This window comes from Gymnoscopelus microlampas, assembly GCF_963454915.1.
Source record: "Gymnoscopelus microlampas genome assembly, chromosome: 5".
NCBI lineage: Eukaryota > Metazoa > Chordata > Actinopteri > Myctophiformes > Myctophidae > Gymnoscopelus > Gymnoscopelus microlampas.
The window spans coordinates 51,177,128-51,190,600 of record NC_139942.1 but is presented as its reverse complement, the minus strand read 5'-3'; the positions used below and the strand labels follow the sequence as shown (position 1 = coordinate 51,190,600).

The 13,473-nt window shown below is 43.5% G+C and overlaps 1 protein-coding gene across 1 annotated transcript in view; it reads right to left on the bottom strand.

Annotated features, from left to right (window-relative positions):
- Nucleotides 1-273: 273 nt before the first annotated feature.
- Nucleotides 274-13,473, bottom strand: part of ptprsb (protein tyrosine phosphatase receptor type Sb) — a 186,417-nt gene continuing 173,217 nt past the window's right edge. Inside the window, exons 28-31 of the mRNA XM_084056464.1 lie at nt 12,217-12,342; nt 9,170-9,324; nt 7,899-8,034; nt 274-1,185 (exon numbers count right to left, since the gene is read on the bottom strand). Coding sequence (XP_083912590.1) covers nt 1,117-1,185; nt 7,899-8,034; nt 9,170-9,324; nt 12,217-12,342 — 486 coding nt within the window. The 3' untranslated portion in view covers nt 274-1,116. The remainder of the gene's footprint in view (nt 1,186-7,898; nt 8,035-9,169; nt 9,325-12,216; nt 12,343-13,473) is intronic.

The window sequence follows — 13,473 nt, the reverse complement described above, 5'->3', positions numbered from 1 at the left end:
TAGTTTATCCACTGATTCCAAACACCTGTGCTCGTGTGACTGACTACCTGTGTGGAAACAGAATGAAGTCTCACCTCCGGGAACGAACGGACGACTGACTTCACGGACACACGAAAATGTTCGCCGTTTGCTTTTTGTAACCCCTCTCCCCCCCCCCCCCCCACCCCACACTCGAGTAAGTTCACCCTCTCCTCCCACCCCCCGCTAAAGTACGTACGTACAGTACACCTCTCCCCCCCACCCCACTAAAGTAAGAACACCAAATCTATAAGATACAAAGTCGAGGGTAAAAAGCCCATTGAGGGTGCAGCAAATATCCAGGCTTTCTTTGTGTCTTAGATTTTTCTTTTTGTGTGTGTTTGTTTTGTACATTTTTTATAGATATTTTTTTTAATACACATATAATATGGTAATAATTTCTGAGAGAGAGAGACAAAGAGAGAGAGAGAGAGAGAGAGAGAGAGAGAGAGAAGAGAGAAGCAGTTTGTTTTTCACGGGTTCATATCGGTAGAATAGCTTGACCACAACACACACATCAGGTATTATAATGTCCTTCACATTGGAACACTGAGGTAAGTATATGAATTATACATGGTTTAGTTTGTCCTCCTCGAACCCACTGACCCTTGCAGGGGGGACATGGTCCTGTCAGAGGAGGTTCAGGGGGACATGGTCCTGTCAGAGAAGGGCAGGGGGACATTGTCCTGTCAGAGAAGGGCAGGGGGACATGGTCCTGTCAGAGGGTAAGGGGAGGGAGGGAGGGGTGGGGTGGTGCTTTTGAAGTTTTTGTCGCTGTTTTGTTTTGTGGCTGCTTTTTTTTCCGTTTAGTTTTTCATCCTCCTGGTTGGTTGTAGAATTCATCCCTCGTTGGAAACGCTCGCTCGCTCCCCGGAAGGCTTACGTTTGTTCGTTCGTCCGTCACTCGTGTGTTTCTTTGCGTTTTTTTGTGTGATTTCTTTCTTGTTTTGTTTTGTTTTGTTTTGTTTAGTTTGTCCCCTCCTCTTTCTCCTGGTTGGCTGCCTGGCCTGTGGAACCTCAGGGCAGAGAGAAGGAGGGAAGGAGGGATGGATAGATGGAGGGAGGGACGGAGGGAGGAAGGGTCACTGGCTGTGGCTTCTATGTTGCATAGTGGTCGAAGCTGCCCAGGTACTCTAGAGCAGCCTTGTAGCAGAACTGGTACTCATCCTGGAAGAGACACACACACACACAGGAGAGAGAGAGGAAAGGTTATTACGCAGTAGATCTGCATTTTCTATTAGTTTTTTTTTTTTTTTTTCACTTTTTGTTTTCAATTTCAGTTATTTAGTTTTCATTAGTTTTCAAAGTGTTTGCTCGTTTATAGTTTATTTTAAGACTTAGTTCTAGTTTAGGTTAGCATGCAGACTGGTAACAATAACCTTTTATTCACTCAAATAAGTCCAGGATTGTAGATTTAATGCAATAGTCATAGAACCTCTAAGCAAAGGAGTTTATTTTCCAATAAAGTACATTATCCAATTTATTACACGCCTACTTACCAACAAAACCAATAACTTATTGACACTGAACACAAATGAGAGACTGACCAATCAGAATGGAGCGTTCAACAAAGCGGTGTAATTACATTAGTTATGCTCTCACTCAGTCATTGACTCTTTATTGATTGATTGATTGATGTACTTTATTTAGTAAGACATGAGAACAACAGTACATGGAAGTACACATTCACAATACAAGGTCTACTAAACTGGAAGACTCATAAAAGCACAGAGCTTGTTTCAAATGAGTTCCCCATGCACACAAATCATGATGACATATAAGAGACAGACAGATATACACAACTACTATAGAATGTCATACAATCAGTTTACAGGTTACTGGTATGAAGAGTGAGAAATATGTACAAAAGGAGAAGGAGAGAGGGGGGGGGTAGGGGGGTAGGTTAGGTTAGGACTTAGACAGGGGCCATTTTCCAATTGCGGCCTCCTGAAGGTGTATCTTTAGGGCTGTTTTGAAAGAGAGTAGGGTTTTACACTCCTTTACTCCTTTTGGTAGGGCGTTCCACATTTTTGATGAATAGCATGAGAGCGAGTTACTTCCCTTTGTTGAGCCAAAAAAGGGTTGGACAAGGTTTGTGGAGCTGCCTCTGGTATTGTGATCGTGGACATCATTAACATTTTGGAAGTATTTTGACAAATACAGGGGGATCCCAATGTTGTGATATATCTTGAAGACCAGGCCCATAGCAAGTTGCTGTACTCTGTCCGCAACCCTAAGCCATCCAATCCTATCAAAGTGATCAGGGGTTAGATGGATTTTGTAGTTGAGGCCAAGAAGTAGCCTTACAAGTTTGTTTTGGGATGTTTGGAGCCTTGTTTTTAAGGCCTTGGTGGTGTTGTGATACCATGAAGTACATGCATAATCGTAATGACCTTGTATGAGGGCCACTGCAAGAGTCTTCAGAGTCTTCTTACTGACTTTACGATCAATACTCCGCAAATAGCGTGTTTTTTTGTGGACCGTTTTGATCGTTTTTTCAGCATTTTTGTCACCAGAGAGGTCAGCCTCCAAGATAGAGCCCAGGTAGGTAATTTCGTTTTTTCTTTTGATGATATCATCACCCGCTTTGATCGTGAAGCTCTCTGCCTTTCTGAGGTTAGGAGTGGACCCAAAGAGGATGCATTCCGTTTTGCCCAGGTGTAATGAGAGCTTGTTGTCGGAGAGCCAGATGCAGATCTTGTTGAGTTCAGAGCTGAGAGTTTTCTCAACCTGCAGCCTGTCCCTGTCCGAGAATAGCAGGGCCGAGTCATCTGCGAACAGGAACAGGTTGCAGTCGCAGGCTGACGACATGTCATTCACATATATCAGGAACAGTAAGGGTCCTAGTATACTTCCTTGGGGAACACCACAAGTCACTGGGAGGGGGGGGGACTGGGTGCCGTTTACTTCCACCACTTGCTCCCTCCCTTCCAGGTAGGATCTCATCCAGTACACTGACGTGTCATCAAAACCTATTGCTCTGAGCTTATTGATCATAATCGGGTGATTAACGGTGTCAAAAGCCTTCTGGAGGTCCAGCATGACCATGCCGCAATATTTGCCCTTTTCAATCTCTTGTTTGATAGAGTCGTTCAAATAGAGAAGGCATGTGTCAGTGGAGTGGTTTGTTCTGAAGCCAGATTGGAATTTGTAGATTAGATTTTTCTCGGCAAGATACTTGTCGACCTGTTCATAGACTATTTTTTCCATGACTTTCGAGATGGAGCTTAGAATAGAAATAGGGCGGTAGTTGCCAGGGTCTAATTGGTTTCCTTTTTTGAACAGAGGGGTCACCCTTGCTTTTTTGAAGTCGTTGGGGACCTGTCCCTGTGTGGTGGAGAGGTTGAATATGTGGGTAATGATTGGAGCAATGGAGGCGGCTGAGTCTTTTAGAAATTTGGGGGGGATATTGTCGAGGCCTGTGGCTCTGTGTTGATGAAGAGCACTCAATTTTTTAAACACCTCTTCTGTTTTCACAGGGGAGAGTTTAAAGTCATCTTTGCAAACACCCTGTTTTTCGTAAAATGAGACAACATACTCCTCACCATATCTCCCAGAGTGTGGAGGAAGTTTTTCAACCAAATCTGAGGCTACGGTCGTGAAGAATATGTTGAGGATTTTACTCACTTCGTGTTTGGATGAAATGAGAGTGTCATTCACCTTGAGGCTTAAGTTTGAAAGCCTGGTTTTCATTTTTTTGCTGCAGCCTAGGAGGTTCTTGAGTAGCCTCCAAAGCTCTCGTGTTTTTTTTTGATTTTCATCAATCTTGTCATCGAGGTAGCTTTTTTCTGCTAACAGGAGCATGCTATTTACCTTGTTTCTTAGCTTGTTTTTTTCCTTTTCAAGTTTAGCTACGTGGGATTCGAGACCTTTGTTAAAACATTTGGCTAGTTTGATCCTACTTTTATGAAGCTCAGAACACTTTTTGTCTCTGACTTTCATGGCAGTAAGGATGTCCGAATTCATCCATGGTACCGAGCGGGTTTTGACCCTGATGGTTTTCATGGGAGCCACACTGTCCAAAATTTGAATGAATTTGGTTTTGAAACAAAGCCAGGATTCGTCTACCTGTGTGCTGTTTAGAACGTCGGACCAATCCTGTTCCTCCAGTCTGTGATCTAAGTCCTCACTCTTATAATTTTTGAGGTCTCTGATTGTGATTGTTTTGTGGTAACCGGTCTTAGGTTTACGTTTCTTTCTGGTGCAGAAGATCATGTTGTGATCAGATATGCCACAGGTGGAAACACCACTATTTAGGATTTTTTCCTTGTCCGTTGTTAGAATGAGATCTATGGTAGTTTGAGAGGAAACACACAGCCTTGTGGGCTGAGTGATCAGCTGGTGGAGTGAATGCCGATCACAACACGCCTTGAATGACTTATACACTGACGCTTCCTTGCGGAGTATGTCAGTGTTAAAATCACCAAGAAGAATCGTCTCCGCATGGTCCACTTTAGCTAAGCATTCATCAAGTCTATCATATAAATCAGTCTGGTTAGGAGGTCTGTATATGGTACCGACTAGCACAGGTTTGGCATGTTTAAAAATGATCTCGACCCACACAGCTTCAATGTTTTCATCCATCAGGTCTTCCCGAAGGATGCAGACATTGTCAGTATGAACATACATGCAAACACCACCCCCGTTTCTGTTCCTATCTTTCCTGAAGAGTTTGTAGTTTTCAATCTCAATCACAGAATCAGTTATCGCTTGATCAAGTTTTGTTTCAGAGAAAGTTAAAATGTCAACCTTACCATCATAAAACATCTGCTTGATTTGTGTTAGCTTGTCTCCTGCTAGAGAATTCACATTAAGATGTATCATGTGCAAGCCAACGCCAAACGATTTGATCATTTTTTCAATGGATAGGTGTTTATCCACTGAGAGATGTTTAGGAGCAGTCTCGGGGGGGGGGGAGGGGGGTGTAGTGTCCATCAAAGCCATTGTTCCGTCGTGGGCAGCCAGCAGTGGGGGTTGGGGGGGGTTGGGGGATTGGGGAGGGTTGGGGGGTTGGGGGGGGATGGGGCGCGGAGGTCCCAGCACGGCCTCTGCTAATGGTCCCATCACGGTCTCTGCTGGGACCCTGGCCCTGGAGCGAACCGTAGGTTTGTAGCGGTGCATCAAGGTCTCTGCTCCGGTGAAAACAGCTAGGTGACTCCTTGGTTCCACGTTCTCGGCTACGCTGCATCTCCCGGTTGATCGCCGTTGTGCGTCGGTGCAAGCGTCCTCGTCGACGGCTGCGGTGGATACGACGTCGGTGTTTAGGTTGATCATTTGGGTTGATTCGCCTAGTCGAGTTGGTGGGAAGCCGTTGGTGTTGTCGTCGAGGCTAGCTTCGGTAGCAACGTTGGCTAGGCTAGCTCCGGTGCTCCGGAAGTTCTTTGTTCCAGCATGGCTTTGTTGTTGTTTTGCCCCGTTGCTTGTGGCAACGTTTGCCGCTAGCCTGTTGGTTTCAGCTGTGAGCCGAGCGGATTGCCTTGTGGTCACAGGGCCAGGGTTAACTTCAACGTCTCCGGAAAGTAGTAGAATTAAACAGAAGTACGTCTTCCGATTACATCTACCATTCAGGGGTTTGTTTCTTCGCTTCGGGTTGGCTGTGAGAGTCGAGTGGATCGCCTGATGTGCCTGATGTGTACTTGGAAGTGCTCAACCACAGTATACTTGAGTAAGAGTATACTGTAGATACTCCTAGTCAAATGTTACTCAACTACATGTGAAAGTTACTCTGTCAAATTTGCACTTGGGTTAAAGTACTGGGAGTACTTGCTTAAATACTTAAGCATTCAAAAGTACATCTTTTACGTGTGTGTGTGTGTGTGTGTGTGTGTGTGTGTGTGTGTGTGTGTGTGTGTGTGTGTGTGTGTGTGTGTGTGTGTGTGTGTGTGTGTGTGCGCGTGCGCTGCGTGTGTGCGTTTGTGCATGTGTGCAGAGCCCATGGCGCAAACCTTGCTACAATTGCACACAAGGTTTTTCCTTTATATTGAAATGAAATCGGATACAAAACATACAATAATCAAATCAAATCAATTACTGCCCTTTCTGACTGAAAAAAAACAAGAAGCTGTCTTCTAGCTGTAAGTCTCTTCATAATATCAGTGTTGATTTTGACAGCAAAATTTGATTTAGTTTTAGTCATAGTCTTTTGAATAAAATTCCATTTAGTTTTAGTCATATTTTCGTCATCTAAAATGTTTTAGTTTTGGTCTAGTTTTAGTGGACTAAATATCATGAGATTTTAGTCGACTAAATCAACAGTCGATTTAGTCGACTATTAATGTATTTTGGCGGTGCCTTGATGGCGTCGTAATGGCTGATTTTACAGTGCGGCGCGTTGTGAGCTTGTAGATCTTGCTATTTTCAGAGCGCAACACCCGAGCACAAACAAACATAAAATGACTTGTCTTTTAGTTCTACTGGATCTCTTCTCCACTAGTCCCTCACTAACATTTTAGTCTAGTTTTTATTTGTTGACGAAATTGTCAATGTATTTAGTCTTAGTTTCAGTCATCATAGCTTAGTTTTTATTTCGTTTTCGTCACTGAAAAAAGGTAGCTGACGAACATTTTCCGAAATCAACCTCATACCACACTGCCTGGCCTTGAGGGCCAGTCAGTCAGAGCGTGTCTATGGAAGTTTAAAAATATCCTCGTCTGACAAGAACTGATGACTGTTGATGCATAATGAATGCTGCTGGGCTATTTCATGGGCTATTATTGGAGGGCTAAAGGATCTAATTATTAGATGGTTAATTATTGAAAACGGCACCGCTTCTGGTCCAGGGACCCACAGGGGTCCTTCAGGGGGTCTTGAATTATTGACAGGCACCAAATGGACCATTTGGTGCGGCTCTGTTAACTCTGAGAGCGTACAAATGGAACAGAGTTAAATGAACACTTTACAGTGTGGAGTGGGGGGTCCCAGGGATAAACCATGGTATCCAATGTGGGGGTCCACAGTGGCCTAATGCATGTCAAACCCGGGGGTCCTTGAAATAAACCTCTCAAACCCTATACATATACTTTGTTGACCGGGGTCCCCAGGGTCGTCTATCCTTTTGTTCCCATTCCTTTATCCCCTCTACACCAAATCTCTTTGCAAAAAGATATCTGATCTACAAGCTCCTAACTTGTCGCTTTGTGAGCTTGTACATCGGCTATTTTCACTTAATGCTCGCCTAATTATGACGTGCCCAGAATAGGTACGCTATTGGTTAAAACGTTTGAGAATCACAGATATACAGTATATAGAGTATGTGGATGTCGTAGTGTACCTACTGTAGGTCTGCACCATGGCTGGTCTCTGTAAGACTATAATGAATTTTAGCGGGCCTTGATGGCGTCGTAATGGCTGATTTTACACTGAATGAATGATTTTTACACTGAATGCTGAAAATAGCCGATCTACACGCTCACAGCGCGTCGCAGCGCGATGCGTTGTGAGCTTGTAGATCGGCTATTTTCAGAGCGCAACACCCGAGGGCAACCAAACATAAAATGACTTGTCTTTTAGTTCTACTGGATCTCTTCTCCACTAGTCCCTCACTAACATTTTAGTCTAGTTTTTATTTGTTGACGGAATTGTCAATATATTTAGTATTTAGTTTTTGTCACCATAGCTTATTGTTTATTTAGTTTTCGTCAGTGAAAAAAGGTAGTCGACAAAAACATTTCGTCACAGTTTTAGTCGACGAAATCAACACTGCCTCGGTCTGCACCATGGCTGGTCTCTGTGTGATCTACAGTATCTACAGCGTGTGTTACCTCTATCTGCACCATGGCTGGCTGGTCTCTGTGTGATCTACAGTATCTACATCATGTGTTACCTCTGTCTGCACCATGGCTGGCCTCTGTGTGATCTACAGTATCTACAGCATGTGTTACCTCTGTCTGCACCATGGCTGGTCTCTGTGTGCGTAGCATCTTGACGGTCTGGAAGATGTCCACAGCCCCCTCGTAGCGCATCCTCTCCAGCACGATGCTCAGGGTGATGAACACACCGGTCCGCCCCACGCCAGCACTGTGTCACGCACAGACAAAAATAAAGACACGCGGGTCAACAATGTGTAAAGAAGAGAAAGGACCAAAAGGCACTGCGAGTTCAGGTGTAACATTAACATTTAACTTCATTAAATCACGGCTGAGACCTACTGTATGCAAAAGCCAGGTTGTATTGTTAGAAATGTAGCGAGAGCATTTCTGTATCAAATCAAACTATTTATATAGCACATTTTAAAACAACCATTGTTGACCAAGGCATCAACATAGCTTAAAAGATAAAATGTATATTGTCGCTGTTGGGAAGAAACCCCACAACGACAATACTGTTACTTGTGTCCAAAAACTGTTTCTTCTCAGGAAATAGAAAAAAATAACCTGTCTTATTTATTTATTTTTTTCAACATTTTTATCCCACAATTTTGTAACCCATTTTTTCACCCAGTGCCAATTGCCTGTGTAATCCTGGGCACTACTCTCCCTCAGCCAGCCTAGGGAGAGCCCAGAACTGAGCTCATGCCTCCTTCATTGCATGAGGCGCTAGCAAGCCGCTTCTTATCACCCGACGCGCGTGCTGTCTTTTTAATACTTTGTATTGGTTCAATATCTATAAAACTCATGGACACACTTAACCACTTTAAAAAGAAAGGGGCCCTATTTTTCAAAATGCTTTCAAAAATAGCTATCGTATAACTCAGGGGTCTTCAACAGGGGGTCCGGGACCCCTAGGGGGTCCTCAGAGTTACTATATGATTTTTTTTTTTACCTTAACCACTTGAACCCTAACATCAGTTTTCTGAGGAGAACTTTAGCCAAAAATAGCAGACCTACAAGCTCACAACGCCTCGCGCTGCGAGGCGTTGTGAGCTTGTAGATCGGCTATTTTTTGGCAAAGAGGTGTTTGGTGTAGAGGGAAAAAAGAGCAGACCAAGTAAACAAAACAAAAAGTTTAATCTGAAACACAATTTTATACGATATAGAGGGGGTCCCTGCTTCATCTCTCTCTCAGCTAGGGGGTCCTTGGCCTGAAAACGTTGAGGACCCCTGGTATAACTTGTAGATCAATTAGCTTGTTGTAAAAAGGATGAAATATGGAGATACAAGGTTTCTACAGATACATGTCTGGTCTGAGGCCATTCAGGCCATAGGCCTAGTACCTGCAGTGAACGCTGATGGGTCCGTCCTGGCCGAACTGCTCCTTGGTTTTGTGCACTTGTCCGATGAAGTCGATGAAGCCCTCGCCGGACTTGGGCACGCCCTGCTCCGGCCAGTCGGTAAACTGAAACTGACGCACTGTCCGTGATTGGCCGTCCTGAGGAGGAGGAAGAAGAAGAGAGGATATTTAGCCTTTTATTGACCTGCTGGAACACACCACGGCAAAAAAATACAGACCTTTATTTAAAGGCCACGCTCCCCTGCCTGTCTGCCTGCCGTATTGAGTGAGTTGGAATGAGTTACCTCCCGACCGATACTCCTAATGATTGCTGTTATCTGAACTAGTAGCAGCAGGGGTAACTAAGTACATTTACTCAAGTACTGCACTTAATAGGGCATAGCAGTGGCGGCCATTTTCTGGTTCCATTCCAAAATAGTCAATGCATTTTTACCATTGACATTTCCAAAAATATTTATAACCCTAACCCTTATTTTAAGCCTAGAATCAAGCCATCCAGGGTCCTGGTGAATCATGAGCATAAAACTTTTGATTCTGTGAAAAACTTTTTTCAAAACGGCAAAACAAAGGGTATTTATTAAATATAGTATATCATATAATTAAATATAACATTTTTTAAAAAATCACAGAAAAAAATGTTTTATGGTCATGATTCACCAGGACCCTGGATGGCTTGATTCTAGGCTTAAATGAATTGATATAAATATTTTTGTTAATGTCAATGGGAAAAATGCATTGACTATTTTGGAGTGGAACCAGAATTCCCTGCTATGCCCTATGGTAGGGTAAGTGATTTTTTTAGGTTAAAATAAGTGTTAAATAACTCAATATTGTAATCATTGCTATATAGTATTTGTTCAGTAACAGGCGTCTCTTTGTCTCTCCAGCTCTTTAATAAACAGAAAATACAAGTTCATCTTTGGGTTACTACCTGAAATTAGCACACTGTCTGGAACTTGCAAAAACACTTTATTCAGTGGACGTTTGGGTCATAGACCTTCATCAGGATAAACATGAGTGTGTGAGACCACCTTTCTTTATCTACCATCGATATCAAAGATTCCTTTGTGAATGATTCTACTCAAGTCAAATGTTTTAAATACAGGCCTTTTCCTTGTAATAACAGGATATTTCTACATTGTGGTATCGTGTACTCTTTATTGTTGTACTCAAGACAGAAATGGGAGTATATATACCTCTTCCACCCCAGCTAATGATTATCTGTTATCTGTTATCTGACCTGGGATCAGTGGCTGAGGCTGATCGGTGCGCGTAACATGTGTCAGCCTGCCACTGTCACACACTCAATAGAGCGCTGTGTGTGTGTGTGTGTGTGTGTGTGTGTGTGTGTGTGTGTGTGTGTGTGTGTGTGTTTGTATTACTATACTTGTGAGGATCAAATGTCCCCCCAAGTATAGTAAACATGATAAATAGATATCATGAGAACCATTTTCCTGGTCGTTTTCTATGGTTAAAAATGTTGGGGTGTGGCTTACAATTAGGAAAACATTCAGGTTTAGGGGTTAGGATTAGACATTTAGAGGTTAAGGTTTAAACGTTGGGGTCAAGAGTTAAATGTCTGATTTATATATACTAAGTTGCAGGCCGGGTCGCCGCACACCAGAAATTAGCCGATCTACAAGCTCATAAAATGCGACGCGTTGTGAGCTTGTAGATCGGCTAGTTGTTGAGCTATATTTTCTAAAACAATTCAATGCCGTCCTACAATTATGATGTCCTCACAAGGATAGTAACACAAACCTGTGTGTGTGTGTGTGTGTGTGTGTGTGTGTGTGTGTGTGTGTGTGTGTCTGACTGTGTGTGTGTGTCAGCCTGCCTGTCTCCTGGTTTAAATGGAGATCAATAGAACATCTCTCAATAGGGCGTCAGAGCAGGACAGGCCTAACCCCGGTTATCTATCTACCACCCTCACATGCACGCACACACACACACACGTTTGCGCGTGTCGGTAAAACACACACACACTCATTCTCACATTATGCATGTTACTGGGCACACTGCGAGCACTCACTCACGTACGCACAAATCAGGTTCACGGATGGTTGAACGCAAGCAATCTATGGGTGGCTTGTCAGGGCAACTAACCTGCTTTGTGATGCAACACACACACACACACACACACACACACACACACACACACACACACACACACACACACACACACACACACACACACACACACACACACACACACACACACACACACAGGTGGGTCGATATAGGAACATGCTGGACACAACCGCTCTCAAAGAGGGCTGATTGATGGCTTGTTGAGATGTGTCAATGACTTATATGTAGCTGGAGACTGATGGAGTCAATACAACCAGACAGGTGGAAGTATTGTATACACACACACACACACACACACACACACACACACACACACACACACACACGTTTGTATTACTATACTTGCGAAGACATTTCAGGACGGCAAAAAAAAACACAAATAGTCAACCCATTAAGACCTGAAGCCGATTCTACAATTGTCTTCTAAATCCCAACAGTATTCTGAAAAAATCATGTTTCTATATCAGTGGTGCTCAAACTTTTTCATGTCAAGGACCCCCAAAATGATATGTATTTGGCCGCGGACCCCCATCTCAAAATATGTTGTTCCAGGGACCCCCAGAAGCAATTTTAGTTAAAAAACGTTCGCATTAAAACAATATATATTCAAAGATTTGCACACATTTTCACGATTTTTCAAAAATAGCAGATCTACAAGCTCGTAGCGCGGCACTCGGTGCCGCGCTATGAGCTTGTAGATCTGCTATTTTTGAATAGTCAAAAGTGTAAAATAATGCTTTTTTAGCTCAAATCAAAAAGTGACACAGATGCGTTCCAGGTCTTAATGGGTTAAAATATGGAGACAAGAGGTTTCTGCCCCGACAGCAACGATATCCAACCTGAAACCAACGTCACTGTGGTGAGAACACACACACACACACACACACACACACACACACACACACACACACACACACACACACACACAGTGACACTCACCCTGGCGTCAGTGACTTTGAACTCTCTCAGGATGTACTGAGGCATGTTGTACTCAGCCATGGGATCCACCACGAAGTACTGGTACCTGGCTGAGCGCTCTGCTGGCCAGTACTGGTGACACTTCTCCTACAGGACGGACACACACACACACACACACACACACACACACACACACACACACACACACACACACACACACACACACACACACACACACACACACACACACAGTTTACAGTTTAACAATGTATTCGTGTCCACATAAAGGAGAGCAGTACAAGGACACACATATTAAAAGGTACAGTTAAGGTTACATTCACAATATCATGACGTACGTCTTCATGCTAAGGCAAGGCAGGTTTATTTGTGTAGCACATTTCAACCACAGGGCAATTCAAAGTGCTTTACACAAAACATCAAGCAAAGGATAAAGGATAAGGATAATTCCTTTTAACAGGTCGTTCATGAAAGTCCTTGCGGTCTTGTTTCCAATGAGAACCTGTGAGCAATTAGGGGTTAAGAGTCTTGCTCAAGGACAAATTTCATTTCATCGACACATATGCTGACCTGGCCTGGAATCAAACCTGGGGCAACCAGGGCCTCTGGCTCCCTAGGCGGGCTCACTAATCATTCAGCTATGGCCGCCCCAAAGGAAACACTATTATAACAGAAGATTAGAATACAATAAACAACTAAATAACCCAAAATAAAACTCACAAAGGAAGAAATACAGTGCAGAAAAACTAAAACTCAATGAAAGGCGGCAACAAACAGATTTTTTGTGTGATTTAGAATAACTATAAGAGTGGCAGCACACCTGCAGTTTTCTGAGAGTTTGTTCCAGATATGTGAAGCATGAAAAATTAATGCTGCTTCCCCAAGGTTTATTTTTGGTTTTAGGGACAGAGAGCAGACCTTTCCCAGATGACCTGAGAGGTCTGGATGGTTCATGATAGTCACAAGATCAGAAATGTATTTAGGCCCTAAACCAGGGGTCTTCAACAGGGGGGGTCCAGGACCCCCTGGGGTCCTCAGAGCTACTAAAGGGGGTCCGTCAAATCCTTGTGTGATTTGTTTTTACATGAACCACTTCAACCCTAGAATCCCTACTCTGAGGAGAACATTAGCCGAAAACAGCAGATCTACAAGCACACAACGCCTCGCAGCAACCAACATAGTCTCACTCCCAAGAAGGCACATATTGCCTTTTGGTCAGAACCCCAGGAAGGCAATATGTGCCTTCTTGGGAGTAAGAGT